The 24,851-nt window shown below is 43.7% G+C and overlaps 1 protein-coding gene across 1 annotated transcript in view; it reads right to left on the bottom strand.

The window, feature by feature from the left end:
- dock11 (dedicator of cytokinesis 11) overlaps positions 1-24,851 on the bottom strand; it is a 161,035-nt gene that overhangs the window by 52,118 nt on the left and 84,066 nt on the right. Inside the window, exons 31-42 of the mRNA XM_080741633.1 lie at positions 23,203-23,387; positions 21,940-22,053; positions 20,639-20,714; positions 19,897-19,985; positions 14,718-14,841; positions 11,636-11,702; positions 10,844-10,891; positions 10,012-10,157; positions 6,778-6,893; positions 6,124-6,261; positions 4,840-5,022; positions 1,500-1,613 (exon numbers count right to left, since the gene is read on the bottom strand). Coding sequence (XP_080597759.1) covers positions 1,500-1,613; positions 4,840-5,022; positions 6,124-6,261; positions 6,778-6,893; positions 10,012-10,157; positions 10,844-10,891; positions 11,636-11,702; positions 14,718-14,841; positions 19,897-19,985; positions 20,639-20,714; positions 21,940-22,053; positions 23,203-23,387 — 1,400 coding nt within the window. The remainder of the gene's footprint in view (positions 1-1,499; positions 1,614-4,839; positions 5,023-6,123; positions 6,262-6,777; positions 6,894-10,011; positions 10,158-10,843; positions 10,892-11,635; positions 11,703-14,717; positions 14,842-19,896; positions 19,986-20,638; positions 20,715-21,939; positions 22,054-23,202; positions 23,388-24,851) is intronic.

Raw genomic sequence — 24,851 nt, 5'->3', positions numbered from 1 at the left:
GCAGGTGCAATACATCTCTGATCTATTCTGGAAAAGGTGGATTAAGGAGTACCTGCCACAATTGCAGGAAAGACAGAAGTGGACAAAGACCAAACGGAACTTTATCCCTGGAGACATAGTTCTCATAATGGACGATTCCGCACCTCGGAATTCTTGGATCATTGGGAGGATTATAGAGACAATGCCAGATAGGAATGGACTTGTGCGACAGGTCCGGATCAAGACCCGGACCAGCGTTCTCTGCAGACCCGTGTCCAAGATCTGCCTTCTTCAGGAGTCGACAGAGGCGTGAAGGCTTTACTTCGTTTCCATGGATACGGATTAATTGACTTTTGCAAGACATCGGGGTGCTTTGACTTCTTTGACTTTTGCGTGACTTTCAATTGACTTGATTTTGGGGTGGGGGTCGATTCAAGAAGAGTGAACCAAGACCTGCAATGGACTAACGAACTATGATCGACCGCCTTGCGCAAAAAAATCGCAAAAGAAAATGCCCAGAAATGTGAAAAAAAAGAAAAAAGGGCAAAGAAAATTGTAATGTATTGTTTTCCCATTATGAATTGATTCATTGGTAATTATTACTGTGTAATTATATGTAATAATTAGGGGCCGGAATGTTGGTGACAGGTATATGAATTTGAATGAGTCGTTATGGTTTCACTGTTATCACCATTCACAAATCGGTCACGTGGTGTTGGTGGCTACGTGCCTACGTCAGTCACGTAGTAGTAAAGTCAGCTGTTCACGGGCCCGCGGGTTTCAGTGAATGGAGAGGGGGTGAACGGGGAAGTCACACTTTGCTGACCGCTCGTAAGCACACAAACAAATGTCATGATTTCCTTTTAAATGAATGCCATTAAATGAACTGTTTTAAACTTTAATAAATGAACAAAACGCAGTACCATGGAGCCGTGATTTCATGATCATGACGAACAGCGCGTCTGGCAGGTATATATTTCCCCGATTTTAGCCTCTCGGTGACTATTATAAGTTCGATGCGATAGTCGCCATACATAGCCCCTAGGGAATCCTCAAGACGGAAATCCGTCCCCAGGACGGAGAACTTTAACCCCTGTAATAGCTTCATAGCACTAGAGCTTTGTCTCCAAAGAATTTTAATATTGCGTATAAAAGCATTGGAAGCAACAGATACCATATCATCCCAAATCATCACTGACTGCTGAAATTTCACACTGGACTTGAAGCAACTCTGACTTCAGATGGTTGACATTCCTCAAATAGTTTTGAGTGGTCTCATGTAATATTGTAATATTTTAGATTTACATCTGAGCTATATGCCATTTACGGAATTGCGGAAAATAAGCTGTATATCGTTCACCACTGTCGTTATACTGTAGGTGCGGTGTGGACCGCAACTACAATTACCTACAACTATCCACTTGAGTTAGAGCGATTTATTTACAGTTATAGTTATAGTGCTTGGTGCGAAACGGCCTTTTATGAACGGGTGCTTGGCTTTCAAACAAATCCTCTGTTACCTTCATGGCCTTGTCGCTGTTGGCAAAGTTGTTGATGATGGACAGAGATTCCTGGAAGCGCGAGCTGCCCGTCAGTGCCACGTCAGAGATCAGCTGGCTCACGGCGATGATGATCTGCGACACACACGCACAAGCACACGCACGCACGCACACACACACACACACACAGAGAAAGATGGAACATGAGGGTGGGGCGAAGAGGATCAACAGGACCAAAACAACAACAGTAACATATTTTACATATTTTAAGTGCAATGGCTCCTACTACCGATTTCGCTCCAGCTCATTGTAAACAAAACAGTGGGTTTCGGTACAACAGGACACGTATTGTAACAGTGGGGATGAGGCAAATATGGGAAAGAGCGAGGGAGATACAGAAGAGATGAGAAAGAGAAAAAGAAGAGGGGACATCAGGACTGTCAGAGGAGGAAGGAGAAGAAAGGAGGTGCATGTGAAAATCTAATGTCACGATTATTGTGACCAAAGAATTTACGATATTATATATCGCGATAATCAAAATATCCCCCCAAAAAACATCCATTATCCTGGGGCGGAATATTTGCCCCAAAACATTGCCGATCTACAAGCTCACAATGCGTCGCAATGCAACACATTGTGAGTTTGTAGATCGGCTATTATTTGGCATAGAGATTTGGTAGAGGGTGAAAGAAAGGCTGTATCAAGTACGTAATTTCCAGGTCCGTTTTAACAATTAGCCTATAGAGGGTTTAATGGTACCAGATATGCAGCTCGGCAAATAAAAGGTGAATTGATCCCAGTGCATGACGGAGGATCATTTCATGATAAATGTAAATCTCCACGATATGATAATTGTGTGTTTTTTGGAGCGGTGAAAGCGCTCCCAATAGACAGGTATGTCCGTGGGTATGTGGGTGGCTGGGTGGCTGGGTGGCTGGCTGGCTGGCTGGCCGTGTCCGTAGCCTGGCAATACCTTGAGTGGCCACACACAACACACAGGTTAAAGGAGGGGCGCTGTTTTGTGCAGGCCAGGCACACTCACCACTCACTCACAGGCACAGTTTACAGTTTACAGTTTAGGCATTTAGCAACACACACAGGGTATAGCTGCTCAGATTCACCGCTCCACTTCGAACCGAGGTTTGATTTTTTATCACAAATCGATAAACGATAATAACGATCATCGTCCCATACCTAGCAGGGACGTGAGGAGGAGAAGAAGGGAACAAGGGGGGATCGGGGTGAACGAGAGGGAGGGAGGGAGGGAGGAAGAGCAGGAGAGGGTGAGAAAGGCAGGACGATGGCGCGAACACCGAGGTCACCGGTGGTCCGAAACGTCTCGGTGTCAGACTCAATGAGCCTAGACGTCCATCAAGCAGAACTCACAGCGAGGAGCTACCGCAAAACTGGCAACACTTACTGACGCGTTCTTTAATGCGGGGCCGAGAAGTCAGCGGGACATGTTCCCCTCAAGTCCCCGCTCCTGCTCTGCAGTCGGATTATCAAAAAGAAAACAGCCCCGAGTGGAACTCCGTAGTGGACGGGAGAGTCGAGTTGAGCCAGAAATAATGATGTTGAAGGAATGCACGTGTGGTTTAAAGCATATGAGTCACGTTTAAGTACGTGTTTCCCAAAATATGATTAATGTCCCCTCGTGTTCCGGGGTTGTGAAAATAATGATCTTTGTGTGAGAGGTAACGCACGGTGAACTCGAGGAATAAAATGTCACGCTATCTCTCTCCATCTTTCTAACTCTCACATAATCTCATAATAAGTAGTTACAAAGGGTGTGCTTGTTAAGATTGTATGTTATAAAAACAACATCGGCGCTTCACCTTTGTGCTGCCACGCACGCACGCACGCACGCACACACACACACACAGACAGACAGATCAGAAGGTCACATTACGGTCAAACCAGATACAGTACAAGCCCATGGGCACTAAACATGGACAGCTGTGTAAACGATACCATTCACCAGGAAAATGTTCATAAAAATGCCAAAATTGTTTACAAACTCACGGGAACATGAAATAATTTGATATTACAGATATCTTCTCTGCAATGCGTACTACTGGGTTACACATTTCAATGACATTTAGACATTCTGTTCAATTGATTGATTGATTTAAAATAAAATATATATATTCAATGTCACATTGCTTTTTAGTTTTAATTTTTTAAACCAATATTTTGTAACCCTTTTTTTACCCGGTGTCAATTATCTAATGTAATCCTGGGCGCTACACTCCTTCTGCCAACCTGGGGAGACAACGGACTGACCTCATGCTTCCTTCTATGCACGAGAAGTCCAAGTCGCTTCTTTTCACCTGACAGGGGGAAGTTTCCCCGGTTGGACGTAGCGTGTGAAAGGAACACCTTATTCCAACCAGTTCCTTTCCCCTCCATCAGGCACCCCAGCTCAGGATAGAGACCAGGATTACTGCATGTTTTTGTGAGGGTACGTACCCTAGGAGACATGGGGAGAATATGCCAACTCCACACAGAAAGGCCCTTTAGCCAACCCCACCTAGGGTATGGGCACTGATGACGCGGCGGAGAGAACATGCCCCCAGCACCCACAGCATCCCCAGCGGGGATCGAACCCAGGACCTTCAAGCTATGAGGCGAGTGCTACAGACTGCGCCACCGTGCCCACTAATGTCACATTGCTTTAAAAATCACACCCGTGTGAACTGAGCGGTGGTTCTCCTCCCATCTTTCTATCCGGTCTACTGTATTTCCAGTCCGAAATGAGAACGGAAGCGAGGGAAGGTCTTCACTCAGTTAGAACCAGTGGAAAGCCTAGAAACAAGCCCGACTTTATCTGCACCCCCTGGGGTCTACTGTGACGGCTTTTTGCAATCGACGTGTCGATCGCAAACGACTGGTTGGTTACCACATGCCCTATACCAGTGGTTCTCAACCTGTGGCTCGCGACCCCCAGGGGGGTCTCCATATTATTTTGGGGGGTCCCCAGATGATTAACTCAATGTGCAACATTGTTTTCTCACTCAACAGTAAACAAACCAACATAAAGTTTAATAGAGGGTATATAGAGTGTATCTGCACATTTCTAAACTTTTCAATACCTCTAAAAGGCCAAAATTAAACATTGGCCAAATTGTAAAATATTAGAGGCAGAAATTCACAACGCCTCGTGAGCATGTACCATAGATCTGCTATTTTCACGATAGAACCGTGTTATACAAAATGTAAAGCCTCAACTCTCAGCTCGTCAGGGGTGGGGGGTCCCCAGTTAAAATAGGATTATTTTGGGGGTTGCGGCCTGAAAAGGTTGAGAACCACTGCCCTATACTGTAATGGAATGGAACCCAGGCTGTTTGTGGCTTGCTCCTACCTGCAGGTGTGTTCTCAGGAAGGTCTTTCTCTTGGTGTACTCGTAGTTGTTCCTCATCAGCAGGTAGAGCAGGGCGGAGGCCTCGGCTCGCAGGGAGCCCAGCTTGGACACACAGCACTTCAGCACCTCGTAGCACAGAGCCTCGCACAGCGTCACGCGACCCTTGAACAGCACCGACGGGAACTGACCAGTGGAGACACACACCACAAATCAGTAAGTCAATGCACTGTGTGCAGGGAATAGTAAGAAGGTAAAGAAAGCAACATGTTGAAGTTTGAATCAACTATAGAATTGCACTCTGTCGAGGTGCCAACTTGCGCCTTGTATGGCCTACTTGTGCACCAGCAGAGCGTGCCATGAGGTGCGCTCACCACTGGCATCACCACTGGCGATGCCAGTGACATCACCACTGGCATCACCAGGAATGCTGGTCCCTCATTGGCTGTTAATGATGAAGTTGCCAGAAATGCTGGTCCCTGATTGGGCTATGGGCTTAAACAAATCAGGACACCGACATACATACCCAGCCAATCGCAGTACTTGCGCACTCTGCTTGCGCAAGTAATAATAAAGAAAGCAACATGATGTTGACGTTAGAATCAACTAGGTCGATTCCCGCTGGGTACAATGCCCGTTGGGTACACGTGGGTACACGTTGGGTACACGTGTCCTCCCTTATGCAGTACCCGATGTGCCTGTTGCAAGCTCACAACAAGTAGGTCGGGAGTGGCTTATTGTCGGTATCAGCCGGTAACACGCGGGAGTCTGTCCCCGTTACAATGCGCTAGACCCCTGGGAGATGGACTGCTGAGGTGGAGCGCCACACCTACCATCAGCTCCCAGTACTTGCCGCAAAGCTTGCCAAGCCGTGCTACTCATACGCTGAGTTGGCGGTGCCCGGAATCGAACCCATGACCTTGCGGTACAAAGGCGAGAGCTCTACCGACTGAGCTACCCGGGCACTAAGCCCGGGCACACAGCCCATCGCATTGTGATGCATTGTGGGCTTGCAGATCGTCTGTTTTGAGCGAATGTTTGCTCATTCTCAACGAATGTTGGAATATTATGGCACAGACAGAGGGCATGAACCCTCTGTCCGTGCCATAATATTCCAACATTCGTAAGAGTGGCTTGCCATTCATCTAGTAAAAAATCTTATCAAGTAAATTATTTCCTCAATCAAAAACGTAATCGATGGACAATTCGCTAAAAGAAAAGAATGGATTGTTGCAGCCCTACTAGCAACAAATACAACGACAGGGCGTGTGTGATGTTTGAACGTACCTTGTTGATGAAGGCTCTGAGTGTAGCGAAGACGTGCCTGAGGGCCGTCTCTGATTGGCTGACTTTGAGGAAGGTCAGGTAGATGTCAAACACCTTCTTCATCAGGGGGTTGTGACCCTCACTGTCCAGCAGCTGAGTCTAACACACACACGCGCACCCAAATGAGTGGACATGGACAATAATATTACCAGAAACACATGCTAGCCCTGAATCACTCCCTGAATGAGATCTGTAGCTCTGAGTACAAATGAGGTCCATTTGGTTCCATTTGTACGCTCTCAGAGTTAAGGGCGTCCTTGACATTAAAACATTTGAGAACCACTGGTACTAGTTGGACTCCTGATATGACATAGTGTCGTAGTAAATAAGTGTCATACATATTCTGGACATTATAATGGTGCGTAAAAAGTAAATGTAAGATTTTCCACAGACAACACCAAGTCTTTGCCATGGACAAATTTTGTCCGTGTACGGACATATTGATGACCCCTGACACACACACAAATATCTGCTGAATCAGGTTAGTGTGTACTGTATATCATATTGCATATCGTATAATGGAGTATACTGTAAGTACGTATATTACCAAACATATATGCAGTTGCAAGCTGAGTGTAAGCATGCGTGTGTGTGTGCATGTGTTCATCAGCAAACCTTAAAGCACTGAGTGAAGAGAGACAGGACATCCAGCACAGTGAGACAGGCCTCAGTAGAGATGTTGCCTTCCAGCAGGGCCTGGTGGTGGACCTCTGCCTCCGAAGGCCCTGTTCCTGAAACGCCACACAGACGCACACAAACACAGGGATGTCACGATTATGACATCTTCCATAATAATTCACTGTTTGTCAAATCCCGCCCCATTCTGCTCTGTTACTAAGTAGTACAAATTACCCTGGGCAGATTGTTTTTATAGTGGCAGTGAATGGGGGGATGGGGTATTTTCATTGCCTCATTATTGCTATTTAAAGTACCAAAGGAAAAACATCTAGGTGATATTAATAAAAAGGGAAGACAAAGGTACAGTAGTTACATTGCAAAACAGGGGTTTTCCCCCGAAAATATATGTTTTAATTTGTTTAATCCCAGTGGGACAGAATCACCATGGCAGATTCTTTTATAGTGGAAGTGGATGGGGGAAAAAGATTTTTCATAGCCTCATTACAGCTATATAAAGTACCAAAAAAAACACATCTACGTGATATTAATAAAAAGGGAAGAAAAAAGTACAGTAGTTACATAGCAAAACAGTAGTTTTCCCCTGAAAATATATGTTTTAATTAGTTTAATCCTCTGGATCAGGCAGAGGAGAGAAATAGAAAGAGAAAGCGCAGTGCATCTTGGGTAGGAAGATGACAGCCAGCCTATAGTTCTACTCACAAAATAGGCTGGCTTTCGTAATTCTGCCCATTTAAAATATATGTACCCAATCGAAACTCTTAGTTACATTGATAAGGTCCATGTGAACTAGTCTGTTGAAGCTTATTCATTATAATGAGCGAAATCGCTATCACCTCGCGGGGCCATACTGCACGCTCGCCGTGCTCCACAGTGCACACCGTGGTGGAAGAGCTGAAGCAACATTCTCCCACTGTACAACTCCACCTCCGAGAGCAAAAAGTGAATGATTTTTTCTGGTTGGCCACAATGGCCAGTCAGGGAGTCTCAGGGACCAATCAGAAGGCTGACAAACGGTGAATTGCGATTAAAGGAGGACTTCACCACTTTTCAACCTGTCTTCATATAATAGGTCCTCACTAATGTTCATAATAAAATAGCAAAAAAAAAAATTCTACTCAGTCTGGATCTGTCAAATCCTTCCACCGGTGACATCATCGTTTGACAGATTTTTTTTAAACAATATTTTTGAAAAAAAAAAATATATATATATATATATATATGTCACGGTTAGATAGAGAAACGGTGAGATAGAGAAACGGAGCGCTTGCCGTGCCGCACGGGGCGGAACAAGCGGTCGCCACAACAATGTCCTCCAGGCGGAGCCACTCGATTGTCCACGACATTGCAAGCGGCGCGAAGGCCAGCGGACCTTGGTCCTGCTCTTCGCCCCCGAGCGCCGCAGGCGCGAGTGGCCGCGAAGAGCGGGCCAGGGCCGCGCGGCCGGCGGAGCGCCGCGCGAGTTACGAAGCCGTGGTGAATGCAATCGTTATATTTATGCCCAGGCCGTAAGGCCTGGGCAAGCCCACGATAAACGCCCTGTCCAAGTGACTACAATGGAGCTAATGGCTAAGCTAGGCTAGGCTAGGCTAGGCTAGGCTAGGCTAGGCTAGGCTAGTAAATAAAGAAAGAGAGTCGCAAACGAGTGACGTCAGCGCCTTCACTATTGAATGGCTGCGTCGCCATCTGGTGGTGATTAGTGTGTGGTGAACTACAAAACGAGCGCTCTTACCACAGTCTCACTGAGTTACCCAAAATGACTGTAACATATATATTATCACAAGAACAATGGCTTCCACTTTAACATTGCAACTTTTCAGGAATAGAAAGTCTGCAGTTTCTATTAGCTTGCATTTCCCATTGATGATGTCACCGGTGGAAGGATTTGACCCACCCACAGCTCTCCTATGAGACCCAGACTGAGTAGAAAAAAAATGTGATATTTTATAATGAACATTAGTGAGGACCTATAATATGAAGATTGGTTGAAAAGTGGTGAAGTCCTCCTTTAACGATTTAATTGTGTTTTTGTCATTGACAATTACATTTCTGTTCCACCTGAAACTCCCTCAAGGAAGACTGGTGGTCCCCGGACCACTGGTGTCCATGTATGAAAAATACTTTTCATGGGAAGCTTGTGCAAGAACAAATTTGACCCACTCTTTTACACGTGCAAACTTCTGATGACGTGACAAATACAGTTGAAGTTGAGCAGCGTACACCTAATAACGTGGCAAGTTGGATGGGCAAACCTAAATGTGCTAATATAATAGAAAAGGTCTTGTCAAGTGTTAACTTTCCACCGTAGTTTGTGCAATGGATGGCCAGAGCACAGGGGTCCAGCAGGTCTAAGGCCCTAAGCCACAGTAGATGCAGAATAGATATTCCAATACCCACATTTAGATTCAAATCTTTGCTTCTGGGGGTCCCTGGAACAAAATATTTTGAGATGGGGGTCCGCGGCCATTCTACAAATGTCTTCTAAATCCTAACAGTTTTCTGAAAAAAACGTATGTTGTATTTGGCCTCAGACCTGTTGGCAAACGCCAGGTCACGGTCCAGTGGGTTGTGTGTGTGTGTGTGTGTGTGTGTGTGTGTGTGTGTGTGTGTGTGTGTGTGTGTGTGTGTGTGTGTGTGTGTGTGTGTGTGTGTGTGTGTGTGTGTGTGTGTGTGTGTGTGTGTGTGTGCACTGGTTTTTGTATGTTTGTGGGGACCAAAATCTGTATACACAGTCACGTCATGGGGACCAGGTACGGTATGGGGACCAAAAATCAGGTCCCCATGAGGGAAACTGTTAAAAACCAACACAGGAGCTGCTCTGATGTGCCTGTGAAGTTTTTAGCATTGGCCCATAAGTCACGTTTTTTGGTCATGGTGTGTGTGTGTGTGTGTGCGTGTGTGTGCTCAGTAGCTTTATATGTTTTGTGGGGACCAAAATCTGTATACACAGTCACGTCATGGGGAATAACTTCATCAATTCTGATATTTGAAGTCGTGTATAAGCTAACACAGCCATAGTTGTTATACCTGATGTTTTTTCATAGCTGTATAACATTTAGAAAGGGTGGTCCCCACATGAGATGATTAAAATCATCACGTGTGGGGACCACCCTTTTCATCATTGTGGTCCCCACAAATCATAAAAACCAGTATGTGTGTGTGTGTGTGTGTGTGTGTGTGTGTGTGTGTGTGTGTGTGTGGTGTGTAGCGTACCCATGTTGAGTGTGAGCGAGGTGTCGGTGATGCTGAACTGCTGCATCCTGGTCTGCAGGAGGCTGGCTCTGTTGCAGCGCATGGCCGGCATGGTCTGAGACTTCCTGTCTGAGGAGAACAGCTTGGAGACCCACGCATCCTGAGTCCTGTGCGCAGACACACACACATGAGAAATGGATACCTTTGCTTTAACACAACAAAGAAATGTATCTACATAACCACAAGAGCACATAAGAGCACCCAAGTCTGACGTCATTTACACATCCTATCTGGGCTGCGTTTTTCCCCCCATTCTGAATTCCCATAGACTTTTTTTTATTTTTATATTGCGTCAAATAAGAACTTTGTTCCAATAATAAACAAATGATCCAGGCGGTTTGACTCGTATGGATATGAAGAATCAACACCATTGTTACTGCCGCCGAATTAGTTACATTTTCGCCAGTATCAAATATGAGTGACTGACTATCGCGAACGATACAGAGCCACCATCCTTGACAATATCGCAGAGACAGTTTGTTAATTTTTTGACCACAATGCTTATAAGAGACGATTTTAAGATGTCCCAAATATTATTGTCCATCGAGAAAAACTGCCACAACCCAGGGGATGAACGAGTGATGTCAGGACTTCGGTAATATGTAATCCAACAATCAGGCAGAGTGTAGATCAGTGGTTCAGATTAACATCACAGGTGTTTTAGAGTTAAAGTCTGCTGTGTGTGTGTGTGTGTGTGTGTGTGTGTGTGTGTGTGTGTGTGTGTGTGTGTGTGTGTGCGTGCGTGCGTGCGTGCGTGCGTGCGTGCGTGCGTGCGTGTGTGTGTGGGCCTTACCTGCCAATGTTCCTCTTTCCAATGTAGCGGAACTGGACCAGACACGTTCTGGAGTGACCACCGACGGAAGGAGGGGAGAGAGATGAGACGAGTTACCATTAGGCTACTTGGGAAAGATATGAAGGGCAAATAAGTAACCCACTGATAATTTAGACCTGCTGAACCCTGCGTTGCTAGACCTTTCAATCCGGGACAGCATCTACCTGTCATTTTAGCATTTTCTCTGTATTCAAAAATGGAACTGAAAGGAATTGTTCATAGTTCATAGGTGGGATCTAATCTCTACAAAAGGGAAAGAGGAGCACTGGTTCCACAAAACACTCGTCTTGGGTGCAAACCGGTTCAGGCACACAATGTACTTCACAACAAGGACACCAGCACTCACTTTAGACTGAATTCTCCCATATTTATTTCAGGTTTCCCCCAGCAGTAGCAAAAAGACGGACGTTTTGACCACACAGGGTCTTCCTCAGCGTGTATCTAATCTCTAATCTAATCTTTTCCCACCATGAACCCTATTTTGCTTTCCCCCCCCCCCAGGTTACTCAACTTATTTCATTACTACTGTGGGCCTCAGTCAGTCAGACAGCACAATGATGGGAACCTCACCACTTGGCAAACCAAAAGCGTGAAGAGAGACGAGAGTCCAGCAAACCAAGCTTGTACTTGGCATACAAAGTGCAAGGACTAGTGTGGATAAACAGATCGGTAACAGTCGCACACAAGGACAGACTGGACGATCAAGCGTTTAAATATTATTCTATTGTCTGCGTTAGACAATGCTATACTTACTCCAGCAGGCTGAGGAAGTTCATGATGTCCTGAGGGCTGACTTTGTTCCAGTAGGCCAGCAGAGTGTCTGAGGACAAAGGATGCACATTGCACATGAGGGATGGGACGAGAATCGTAATTATCGTTTATCATGATAAAAAAACACAATAATCGTACCATCATGGAGAGTTACATTTAAAGGTGAAACACCATGAATTTTCACTTTTCCTATTTTAAAACCTTTTGTTGGGGTCCCACTAGCACTTTCTATCCTCACAAAGTCCCATTTCTGACCATTGTGTCTTTCTCTGTTTTTGGGAAGGCTGAGGTTAAAAGCTTTCCACGGGTTCTCAGAACAGGCTGTCCTGAATTGCTGCCGTAGCTGACGTCATCGACGGCCGTTTTTGAAGAGAATTCTTTTTTCAGTTCAGGCCAAAGGTGGTACTGCAGCTGAAAATGCTCCGAGAGCCATTCAAAAATGAGAGAGGCTCTCTATTCAGGAGTGGTAATTTAGCCTCAAACCTTTTGAAAGACGTTTTTGGGACATAAACAATATGACATAAATACTTTTTAAATGCATGGTGTATCACCTTTAACGTGAAATTATCCTCCGTCAATTCACCTTTTATTTGCCGAGCTGCAAATCCTGTATCCGGTATCCGATTTGCCTTGAGGGCAAATCAAACAATGCTAATTAAAAGCGGTTAAGTTCGTTCTCCTGCCATGCCACAAAAATGTGGAACGCCCGGCCCTACCAATGGCCTTAAAGGAGAGTAAATCCCTGCTCTCCTTTATCACCCTGAGAGACTCGAAACTGGTCCCTGTAAAAAGTTAAATCCTTGTAAACCTTGTATTAAAATTGTACCCGCATGCCTTTTCCTATGCAAACTGCTAATGAAGTATTAAATCAATCAATCAATCAATCAATCCATAGTTCCATACATAATACATACATAACAAAGCATCCTCTTGGCTTTATCCTTATTTTTTTAGTCTACTTTTAAAAAATAGAATGTATTAATATTATTTTGATGTGCTTTTGATACCCCCCTCTCTTTTATCTCTCTCTGGTGGGTCTATATGTTATCTCTACCTCTGGTCAGATTGAAATAAATACATGCATTTCCTTTTGGGAAATGTAAACTGTATGATATGTTTGATACATAGTATTTATGTTTGATTTTATCACAGGTACCACAATAAAAAATACCAAAATAACTAAAGTAGCAGATAAGCTTATATTGTAGAATCGTGTAGATGTGTTATTTCCGCTATATCTTCGTACGGCTAAGGGCTTAATTGGTTTAGGAAAAAGTTGAACCCTGGTAGTAAAAGTTGAACATCGATACGGTCAGGCACGTGCACACATACCGTAGACATCACAGGGGGCTTGAGCCCCTGCCCTTTTATCCGTCTGTAAAAAGTGTCCTCTCCAGACCATGAATGCAGTTTTTAATATGGTGAAAGAAATGCAAAAGCCCTCTTTCTATGCCATACCTTAAGGCAGCATTCAAGACAATTGCCTTGTCCAAACTCTACTGAACTTGAATGCAGCATCTTATGTTGAAAGAATTGCCCTTGCTGTGTAGAAATCCATGCCGTACGTCTCCGGTATTGACCTAATTGCGACTGAAGGTCACAGTTTATTGCGACCGAAGGTCGCAGTTTAGTATGTGAAACGGCACATGCTGACTCCGTCTGGACGTGTACACTTTTTTTACGGTCTATGGGTTTGCCGCTCTGACATCACTGTGATGTCAGGGGAACCACTCTAACAGAATGTGTTTGCCGCTCTGACATCACGCTCTGTCTTCACTGTGATGTCACACTAACATAATCCATTTTATGCCCATATATGGAGTTCCCTGATGTCATCAATATTAAGCCCATACCTAACAGGACTTCATATGGGAATGCCCATATATGTGAGGGGTTGCACACACACGTGGGAAAGTGTTTATATTGCGATGGGAGGGAGGGACAAATATAAATAGTTATATATTAAATTAAATAATGAATGACAATGGTGGCACGACACACTGCTCACAGTAGCGTGAGAACAAATGAGAGAAAGAGAGAGGAAGAGCGAGAGACAGAGAGAGCGAGGGACGGAGCCACGGAGGGAGAGAGCAAGAGAGAGAGAGAAAGAGACACTCCAGTCCACGTACTGTAGGTGTGTGCGTTGTCCTCAGCAGGGCGAATTACGTTCTCTAGATGTTCACATCTTGCTAAAGCATAGATATAAGCTATATGTCTCGTTTATTGCGGGAGAGTGCAGGATTTTTGCGGAGTCCGCTGGCTTTATTTTGACCGCCTGCTCCCGCCCGCAACTATTTGCTACGGGACCTGCAGGTCCTGCGGGAGTGCGCTCCCACTGCAGACCTCTACCGCACATCTCTTCAGCCACGGTGCAAAATCTTTAATTTAAACCAACGTTTCGACTGTATCAGCCTTTCTTAACCAGTAGTCACATGTGAGGTCAGCACCTCACCAACATAGGTGTGCGCTTCTCCCTTTGTGTTTTGTTATTATTTCAGCCCCTGCCTCTCTAACATTCTCTGCACGTCCCTGGAGGGGAAATCCTGTTTTTCCGACGTAGCGATAAGGCGAAGTGTACTAACAGGGGCAAATGTACTAACGGGTTCTCCTACCGTACTGATAGGGCGACATGCAAATTTCCATTCAGGCTTTTCTGCCGTGCCGATAAGGCGAAACGCAAATTTCCAGGCTTTTCTGGAGTGTCCATTGTCATGGATTGCTCACCTGCATCGCGTTTCATCCCATTCATGCATTCATAGTTATGACTGCATTCCGACAGACCGCGTGCAACACATTAGCAGAAATGACCAACCCGACACTAGTGCTGTTGTCATGTTAGCTGGTTAATTAAACGAAATAAAATATATTTACAGTGCTTTGTTGCAAACATCGTAATAACATGATGTTTGGAAAGGCACACGTGTATTTTCCAAGTAGGCTGCGTCGCTCTGGACAGCATAATCGGTAGTACACTTGTATTTCGCCTTATCGCTACGTCGCCTTAACGCTACGTTGGCAAAACGGGACATGCACGTCCCTGGATAGGGCGGTGGTGTTTGCTGACCTTCAGACAGTGTCCTGACGATGTGCAGGAAGCACAGCAGCAGACCTTTGATCTCGTACTGCCCCAGTCGGCCTGGAGGGGGCAGCGCCGGGCTGCTGCTCATGGTGGAACACCGTCTGTGGAGCTGGTGGACAACGCGCACGCACACAGGCAACCGCGCACACACACACACACACACACACACACACGCACGCACGCACGCACGCACGCACGCACGCACACACGCACAGACACACAAGCAGAGAATTATTATTTCTAGATCTTGAGATATTTCAACTCATGCAATGTTAGACCAGAGCGCTGGTTCCCAAATACTGGGTCGGGACCAGGGGCATAGTTCCGCCGATTTAAAACGAATCCAATACGGAACTAAAACGTCCTATGTTTGGCCGCTAGTTGCGCTGTTTTCCCCCCACGAGGTACCAAAAATAATTTGTCTACATTGGATCCCATTCGTTTTCCCCTTTGATTTTCTAACCTTAATAAACATCGTCATAAATACTTTATGGTTCCTGTCGCTAGTGAAAAACTGCCTTTCAATTACCATGATATGCGTTTTGTGCAAATATGGTGCTGTTCTTCCTCGTGTGCTGTTTTTCGGGAGGCTCCGACCACATTCTTCTATGTATCCCTGCGGTTGCATGTGACCGTTGGCAGCCAATAGCATTCCTTATGATTCCTTGGGTACCATTAAAGCAATGATGGCGACACCCATACAAGGGACAAAAAAGCGCCCTTTTCGCCACATAGAAACCAATGGCTTCGCACCGTCCATATTCTTTTTACAGTCTATGCTCGGGACCCATTTGTGGGGTCGCGGACACATCTTTATGGTTCCCTTTATTTATTTTTTGTATCATATATTTTTTTTAACTATTATTGTTTAAAAACATATACTGTATCAAAAATCCATCCCATAACAAGCACAACTTGTAATGATTTCTTTCAGTAAGTTCACGAAAAAACAAAAGTAAAATCTAAGGAATTCCATGAATTAGAATACACACGTTTAAGATGTAGTGAAAATAGCCGATCTGCAAGCTCACATCGCGCCGCAAAGCGTTGCGTTGTGAGCTTGTAGACCTGCTATTTTCACAAGTTTGGGTCCCGGGCATACATCTAACTTCTCTTTTGGGTTCTTGAGCTAAAAGGTTTGGGAACCACTGTGTTAGGGCCGATGCATACTCCATTTTTAGAGCCGAATTTATTTAGGTTCAGCTCTGTCTAAACTACAATATGACGTCATTCAGAACTGAACCGAAATAGATTCGGCTAGAGATGCAACGTACGAATCGAATCTTTTGAACGGCTCTTTGAAGTGAACGATGGGATCCGGTTCGCGGAGTAGGGAGCCGTTCATTTGGCTGAATTGGCTCGCAACGCGGTGCGGCGCCTCCGGCGCCGCGATGCGCGGTGCGGCACGGCAATGTGCAGCTATCTAGGAAGCAAATTAAGACACTACAGTTTGATTTGATCATAGCTTAGACAATTATTAAGCGATTTCTATAATTAAAACTTGCTTGGGAAGTCCACTTCCATGACAAATTACTGTATTATGTCCCTGTAAATATTTAAATGTTTGCTATTTTAAAATAGCCGATGTACAAGCTCACATTGTGCCAAGCCTAGCCAGCCGCTAGGGAGGAGCGAGTTCATTGTTGCCTGCTTGTTTTTTTTTAAGGTGTTGCATGAATAACATTAGTCAAGGTAGCTTAATTTACAAACACACGTTTTATAAAAAGGGTAAATACAAAATTGTGATCTCAACTGTCAGCAGAGGAAGGTGGTGCCAGACCGTGCCACCTTGTGGATTCATGTTTCAACAAAAATATATAAATATGCAATGAGCCAAAAGAGCCAAATGAGCCAGTCTTTTGAACGGCTCTTTCAAGTGAGCCAGAGCCATGGCTCTGGCTCACTTCAAAGAGCCATAAATTGCATCTCTAGATTCGGCTCTAACAGTGGAGTATGCATCAGCCCTTAGACTCTAGAGTACTTGCAAACAAGTCTTTAGAGACTCACACTCTCACTACTGGGGCTAACAGTAAAAATAAAAGGAAAATATTATCACCAGTGCCAAAATTGGGAAGGGCGTTACGTCACATTTTGATCCTTTAAAGGAATTATATGTAACTTTAAGACTATTAAAAAATGTTTATGTACTTTCATTTTTAGCAGTCATTTCCCTTCATCAGTAATAACTATATAATTGTGATGGGGTGTTTCCTTGCAGAAAGACACATCCCCTGGTGGTATTTCTGTTCTGTTCCACTCTTTATATGAGAGTTGTGTTAACAACTTAAAGGGGCACTCCACCACTTTTCAACCTATGTTCATATAATTGGTCCTCACTCAAAAATAGCTTTTTTTTTTTTTTTTTTTTTTAAGAGCAGGGCTGTGGGCAGGTCAGAAACCCATCGTCTTGTGACATCATCGATTGCCAATCCAGCTTATAGAAACTGCAGGCTTTCTATTCCTGAAATGTTGCAATTTTAAAGTGGAAGCCATTGTTCTCGCGATAATAAAAACATATATATTTTTTTTTTTTCAAAAATATTGATTACATTTTTTGGGGGGGAAAATGATGATGTCACAAGACGATGGATTCTGAACTTCCCACAGCTCTCCTAGGAGACTTGGACTGAGTAGAAAAAAATTGTGATATTTTATCATGAACAATTAGTGAGGACCTATTATATGAAGACAGGTTGAAAAGTGGTGAACTACTCCTTTAAGTTCGGGAGTACAAGTGTCAATAGCTCGTTAGTGATTCGCTCTAATCAATGAAACATCAAAGACAATGACCTGTTTGGTGCCTGTCATAGAGGGGAGGGGGAGGGGGGAATGTTTTGTGTACACAACTCAAACACAACCCCTCCCACCAGATCTCTTGTGATTGGGAATTTCAAATTTTAAATCCCCTCCCCTTTGAAATCTCAACACAATGGGACAATGTCAGACTACTCAAGCTCCAGCGCAGAGTCCGAAATCAGGCTACATCCGTTCTGCTCCACTACAGAACAAACATCCTCCTCCACCCCAACCTCCTCCTTCCTTCCTCCTCGATTCTCTTCCTCCTACTGTCTCTATTTTTTATAGGAATCCGGGGGGGCAATGTCGGAGCGGAGACGACCGCTCCCCGAGTGAGCATCGAGTCTCGCCTTACCTGGGTTCCTCATCCTTATCATTCATTCCATCATTCATTCCTCATCATTCATTCCATCCATTCATAATTATTGTTCAATAAAATCTGTTAAACTTGAGCAGAGGTGTGGTCTCTTACTAGTGAAGTTCACAGAAACAGTGGAGGGACTGTGTCAGGGGGAGCTCAGCCAGAACTCTTAATTTCTCCCTTTGAAGTTCAAAGGGAGCAATTAGGGAGCAATTAAGAGTTCTGGCAAAGGTAATTGATTGGGCCATAAAAGTGTCAAGTCCTCGTTACTGTTCTTACGTTGCTCTCTGATCAATGAAACATCAAAGACAACTATCTGTCTGATGCCTGTCATAGAGGGGATGGGGAGGGGGGAATGTTTTTGTGTACACACAAGCTTGCATATAATTAGCCTCGCAAGCCAAGTTACGTCATCACCAATGTGCTTCCTTTCTCGGTCTGATGTCCCTCCCATCGAGTCTCTTTATTAGAATTTGGTTCTCAATTTCCAATCAAAAGGCTGCATTTCGAGCAAACCCGCCTCACACCGCTCCTGATTGGTCGAGCGGCTGCTACAGCTCTCGCATTTTGACAACAAACATGGCGGACCCCATGTCCGATGCGAGTTCACAAATCGCAAATAAAAGCTGCATTAAGCGAAGTTTTATCTGAAATCAACTGCATCTCATAACTTAAAAACGAACAACAGTTTGCACTTTTGGAATTTCTGTCTGGAAAAGACGTATTTGATGTTCTCCCGACGATGTTTTGATGCGCTGATGACTACTGAATGGACCTGTCAGTCAAAGTAAGTAACTACGTCATCGCGTAATGCATTGTCTATGGGGAACTCCCAGACTCTCCTTTTGGAGAGTCTGGCTGTTGCGAGGCTAGCATATAATAGCTTTAACTGAAGGATGACCAGACACACTGAGGTTGTAAACAACAGCTTCAACCCATTTAGACCTGAGGCTAAATACTGAACAAAACAAGGAACAACAAGAAGGAACAAGCCTTTATTTATATAAAAAAAAAAAAAAGCAACTGCAGAGATGTTTCAACGGAAACGGTCTTCATCGGGGCGATTCTTTTTTTTTTTCTTTCTCATAAGCTTTGACATACATAAATAAAGGCTTGTTCCTCCTTTTAATCATGAGTGTCTTATTTCGGATCGTCTCTGTATATTTTTTCATATACTGCACCTTCTAAATCCTAACCTAGGTTTTCTGAAAAACATCTATTTTCATGTTGCTATTATATTGTTGACACATTACGATAGATATACAGTAGCGTGTACTGATTTGCACAATGTTTGGACAAAATCTGTAAGAGCAATATAAAAAATAAATATGTTTAGCAAATGTCAGCCTCCTGGGTTTGCTATAAAAGGCAGATGTGAAAAATGCAGAGCAGATGTTTTTCGTTGGCCTCTAGGGTGTGTGCATGCACATTTTCACTCTCCTGAAAATGTATTTTCTGTTTACTATAGAGCTGGAGAGACGGGGACACCCCTCTTACTGAACAAACACTCTATTGCAATGAATATTGGAATATAGAACCTTTTAAAAAAATAAATGTGTTGTTTTAACTAAAAACAAAATCACTTACAGCACCTTTATGGTGTTTCAGCTTGCTTCATGAAGTGCACAATGGAGAATATGTTGCATACAGTTGATACTGCATGCAAAATAGGTCCTGTGTTGGAATAGGCTATATGCATATACGCCATTTTGTTCTACTTCCGGGTGTCTTTCGACTTCCTTCACAGGTGTTACCGATGATACTAATGAAGGCTCTGTTCCATTCTGGTCAAACAGAGTCAGGGTGCTGATATTGTGCATGTTGGCTCACTGGAAACACTCCAGAGCCAACATGAGCCTTAATTAGTATCATCAATAACACCTGTGAAGGAAGTCGAAAGACACCCGGAAGTAGAACAAAATGGCGTATGTGCATATACCCTATTGAACCCAGGACATTCTGAGAGCAAGGCATTAGGTCTGATCTGCTCATTCCACTGTGACTCACCTCAATGCTGTCCGAGGTTCCTGAGTCCATGAAGAGCGAGCCTCTGGAGTCTTCTCTCCTCACAACGTGACCGTTCTGAGCAAGCAGACCTGGAGATGATAATGATGAAGAGTCTTAGTCAGAGATTCTCAACCTTTTGCTTGAGAATCATGTTATTTTTGGGGGGATCACCAGATGACAGTGAAGTGACAATTTAAAGGGGAAGACCACCCATTTTCAATATTGAACTATGTCATTAATATACCTTAGAGGAGTTGTGTGGAAATACAAAAAAGTTCCCCCTCTTCTGTGTTGCCTAGAACTGGAGGATTGATTTTGGGGTTTGTATTGTAAAGTACAACTTGATGACATCACACCGTTGTACTTTACAATACAAACCCCAAAATCAATCCTCCACCACTACTGCATCAAAAGTAATCAACAAACTATACTATAAGAAACTGGAGAAACATTGGCCAAATCGTCAAATAATACAAGAAACAATTGCTATTTTCCCAATATTTATCTGTGGAACCGAGTCAAACTAAATGTAATGCCTCAACTCCTACAATTCCAATGTTTATCATTGTGTGTGTGTGTGTGTGTGTGTGTGTGTGTGGGGGGGGGGGGGGGGGGGGGGTTCCCAGTTCACATATGATTATTTTGGGGGGTCACGACCTGAAAAAGTTGAGAACCACTGGTACACGGTAGAAGTTACTGTGCTGTAGGTAAAGAGATGAAAGCTGTGGTCAGGTGGTCTCACCGTGGTCCTTGTCGATGGCAGTGCTGGTTCTGCGGGTGTCTATGGAGCTGTTTGAGATCAGGTCATCTCTGGAGCCCTGCACCACGACAACAACAAACACAGCATGAGGTTCAGGACGGTTGATGTTAATCTGCTTCAAACATCAACAATGGTAAGAATGTTAAACAATCACGTTCATCTCACCAGCTGCAGTTACATTGCTTCGCTCAGTGAAATGAGTAATGGTAGGTTAAGTGATATTTCTTTGGTTAAAACAAAAAGGTTTTTATTAAAAGTTAAAAGCACTAAATTCTGATAGTAATCATTGCTATAGAGTGTTTTTTTTTTCAGTCACAGGGGTCTCCCTGTAAATCTCTTCATCTCTTTAATAAACAATGAAACACATTTTCAGGTAGAGAGTAACCAATTTTCACTTGCAATTTGTTTAATCTGTATCCTGACGGAATTCTCTATCCTGATTGGATACAATTGGTATCCTGACCTGAATTTTTTTTTTTTTTTCTGTTTAACAAAGAGCTGGAGAGACATGGAGACTTGTGCTACTGTCTATAGTCTATAGCAGGGCTACTCAACTTAAGATGGCTCAGGGGCCACTCAGCAAAATACAAAAAGTCAGAGGGCCGTCAGAGGGTCATATTTCTGACATTTAGTCTAGACAATGATTTTGTAACACACTGCATGAGTAGTCTAAAAAATAAGGAAACGCACTAGAAAACAGCCACATTTCCATCTGTAAGGACAAACCTCAAAGAACAAAAAGAAGAAATGATTAATGAAGTATGAAGAAGCAAAAAAGTCTTGTATAAAACAAGGCAAAAGTTGTTTCTTAGTGGTTTTGGAGAGTAACTGAAAAATTATCCAAAATTATTTGTCCACACACTGAAAGTAGACAAAATATTTTTTTATTGGTATGACCATGGCGGGCCGCATAGACATGCTGCTGGGGCCGCATGCGGCCCACGGGCCGCAGGGTGAATAGCGCTGGTCTATAGCAATGTGTACTGTATTTAACACTTATTTTAACCAAAGAAAATCACTTACCATACATTTAATATACTTGATCGATTATCAACATTTGGAAAAATCTTGAAATGTTTTAATAATTTTGAAAGGTTTTAACACAAATGTTCTCTTATAAAAGGTCTGTCGCACAAATTCTTCTCAGTTGAGGGTCTACTCTGTGGCCAAACACATGTCAACCTGGGGGTCCATGTATGAGAACAACTGGCATGCCACTGAACAGTAAGCAGAGAGATCTGCAACAAGCGAGGCTCAGAGAACCAGGGACCAGGGGGACTCACGTTGAGACCCAGGCTGGGACTGGACATGTTGGGCTGGGCAGACAGCTGCTTGAGGTTCTGGTAGAGCAGCTCCAATAGCGGCAGGTAAAGGAGACAGATCCGCGCCTGCTGGTTCTGAAAAACAAAACACAAAAAGCTCTTCAAAAATTGCCAATCTACAAGCTCACAACGTGATGCGATGTGTTGTTGTGAGCTTATTAGCTGCTATTTTTTCATTATTATTTTTTTAATCTTGAAAGATATTATTGACACATCTTCTGTCATGGGTCTCTGGCACAGAATCTTCTCAAACGGAGCAAAATACATTTAAATTTGACAATTTTGTCCTTGACATGAAAATGTTTGGGAACCACTGATCTAGACTAGAGCTGTGCATAGTTGAGTCACAGCACCCTCTAGGGGTGCAGTTTTGCTGCCAGTGACATACATATAGAGATTATAGACAGACAAACTGAACACCTCATAAAAATAGTTGTGCGCTTGCCGCTCTGTGGCGGCTCAACTGAAAATTGGGGAAGGAAATGAAAGGGGACTTTTATTATAAACGTAACATACAACAATGTTTATAACATGCTCTAACAGCAGTTCTTATCTGTAATCAGTACATTATTCGAGAGCCACCTGTCTAGCTGGACTAATAATGTCTGGTGGCCGCGTCTATTTGCATGAACAAGAGATCGTTTGCATAACAGACATCCTAATCTTGCTGAAGTTCATGAACTTTGCTTTCTGTGTGCAAGTATTGTCTGTCTAACCGCTCCCCCACCAAGAGGTCGGCTGGGTTGAGCATTATGGTTACCTCTTACCGTACCACCGTGCCGTTTACGTTTCTGTCTAATAAAGTATTCAATCAATAAAATCAGTCAATAAACATTGTTCCTAGGCCTGTCACAATTATTACATAATCGTCTAATCGCAATTATTTTGTCATCATCGTCATAGTGGAAATAGACGATCTTTAAGCTTGTAGATCGGCTATTTCCACTATGAATTTTCTTTTTTATACTTTAAAGTTGTCAAATATGTCAGTAATTTCTTATGTATATTTTGTATATACTGTATATTTAGGTTATGTGTCATATCTGCCATGTGCAACTTCAAAGCCTAAAAGCCAAACTACAATGCAATTGTCGATGACAAAAAAACACAATTAAATCGTTAATCGCTATCATTTGAGTGACAATTAAACGTCATCTAAGATGTCATAATCGTAATCCTAATTTTTCCATTTGTCCCTTTTTGTTCCCCTTGCTGCTACCCTACCTTATAGGTGGTGTAGCGGTCGTCCATGGCGTGCTTGATGAGCAGGTTCTTGAGCACGGCCACGGCCAGCTGCCTGACGTCGGGGCCCTGCTGCGTCACGGCCCCGGCCACCTCCCGCAGCAGCAGGCCCACCAGGAAGTGGTTGGTGCAGTAGTCCTCCGTCAGGGTGAACTCCAGGCTCTGATCTGTGGGGTTTCAGAGACGGGACGGGAGGGACGGAGGGAGGGAGTCACACAGACGGGTGTCAGAGAGGAACCGGCCCTTACACAGGAGCAGTGGTTCTCAAACCTCCTAATTTAAAGGACCCGCAGTTTGATAACCCCCCCCCCCCCCAAATGGTCCATTTGGTTCCACTTGTACACTGCCAGAGTTACAAACCTGTAAGGCCCCTTTTCCCCCGGGGTTGAACCGGTTCAATTATTTTTTCCCCGCCTACTATTGAGCCAGTTCAGAGTGTTTCCACTGAAAGTGAATTGGTTCAGAACCCTAAAAGTTGGTTCGGAACTGGAACCAAAGGAATGGCTGCCGTGAAAGCGCCAAGGTTTCAAGAATCTAGAACAGAACCAGTTCTAGAACCAAAGTTATTTTGGAGGAAAAGGGGCCTAAGTGTCCATTTGGTTCCTAACTATCATTTTGCTGGAGACCCCCCAGGAACCCCACTCAAGGAACCCAGCCTATTTCAAACGAGAAAACATGAATTAAGGGCCATTCACACTGGGCACTATAACTATAACTATAAATAGTATATTTAAAAAAAATGTTCTATAGTGGATTGTAGTGTTCACACCAACTATAAAAAAACAAAACAATGGTGAACGATATACTGTAGTTATAGTTATATTTATAGTTATCATGACCGGTGGGAATGGCGCTTTAGCCGTAAGGCTGCATTTACAGTGTTAATGGCAGAGAGTTTTGATTGTACGCTTAATCCTTCTGAGGATTAATGTTAGCCCTCTTATCTTAGTCTCCCAAGTACAGTACATCTTCCTGAGTAGTTTGGAAACTTAAATATACTCTAAATATGTAGAAAAATACCTAAAGGGGCATACAGTAGTAAGAACATGGCAATTCAAATGATTCCCCCTTCCACAGTCCAGTTTCGCCTCAAGGCCCATTTATACTCCTGTTCTGAACGTATACATATGTACGCACAGTATATGTTCATAACGCAAGCGGCATTGCTCACATACATTGCACTATTGCGCCTTGTAGATACGTGATTGTCGTATCCGCTAGCTTTCAGAAAACGTGCACAAAGCTGGACGAAATGAATGCAGGATAACAGACGTTAGTATCTATACACAACATATTCTATGTCGAGTATAAATGGGCCTTTACTCTCCCAGGAATGTACAACGTATTGAGTAAATACACAGACAAAGCTGTGACAAAAGCAACGAAATTACTTTACTTGAATTGATGGGTAATACTAAACTAAAGGTGTTTTACAGTGTTTGTAATTATCGAGTAACTTACTGAACTATACTCTCGCAGTAACCAAGTACAGTACTCTGGAACTGTGGAAAAAGTGTATTATATATCAATCACTTTTGTCCAATTAAACCAACTAGTCTGGTCTAATTCTGTGGTGCTTGGTTAAGACTCATGGACTGCTCCAGTACTCTGTATGGACGCTTTTCGACCGG

The sequence above is a fragment of the Nannobrachium achirus genome, assembly GCF_963921795.1.
Source record: "Nannobrachium achirus genome assembly, chromosome: 14".
Classification (NCBI taxonomy): Eukaryota; Metazoa; Chordata; class Actinopteri; order Myctophiformes; family Myctophidae; genus Nannobrachium; species Nannobrachium achirus.
Note: the sequence above shows the minus strand (reverse complement) of the source record. Positions and strands in the feature narration are given on the sequence as shown.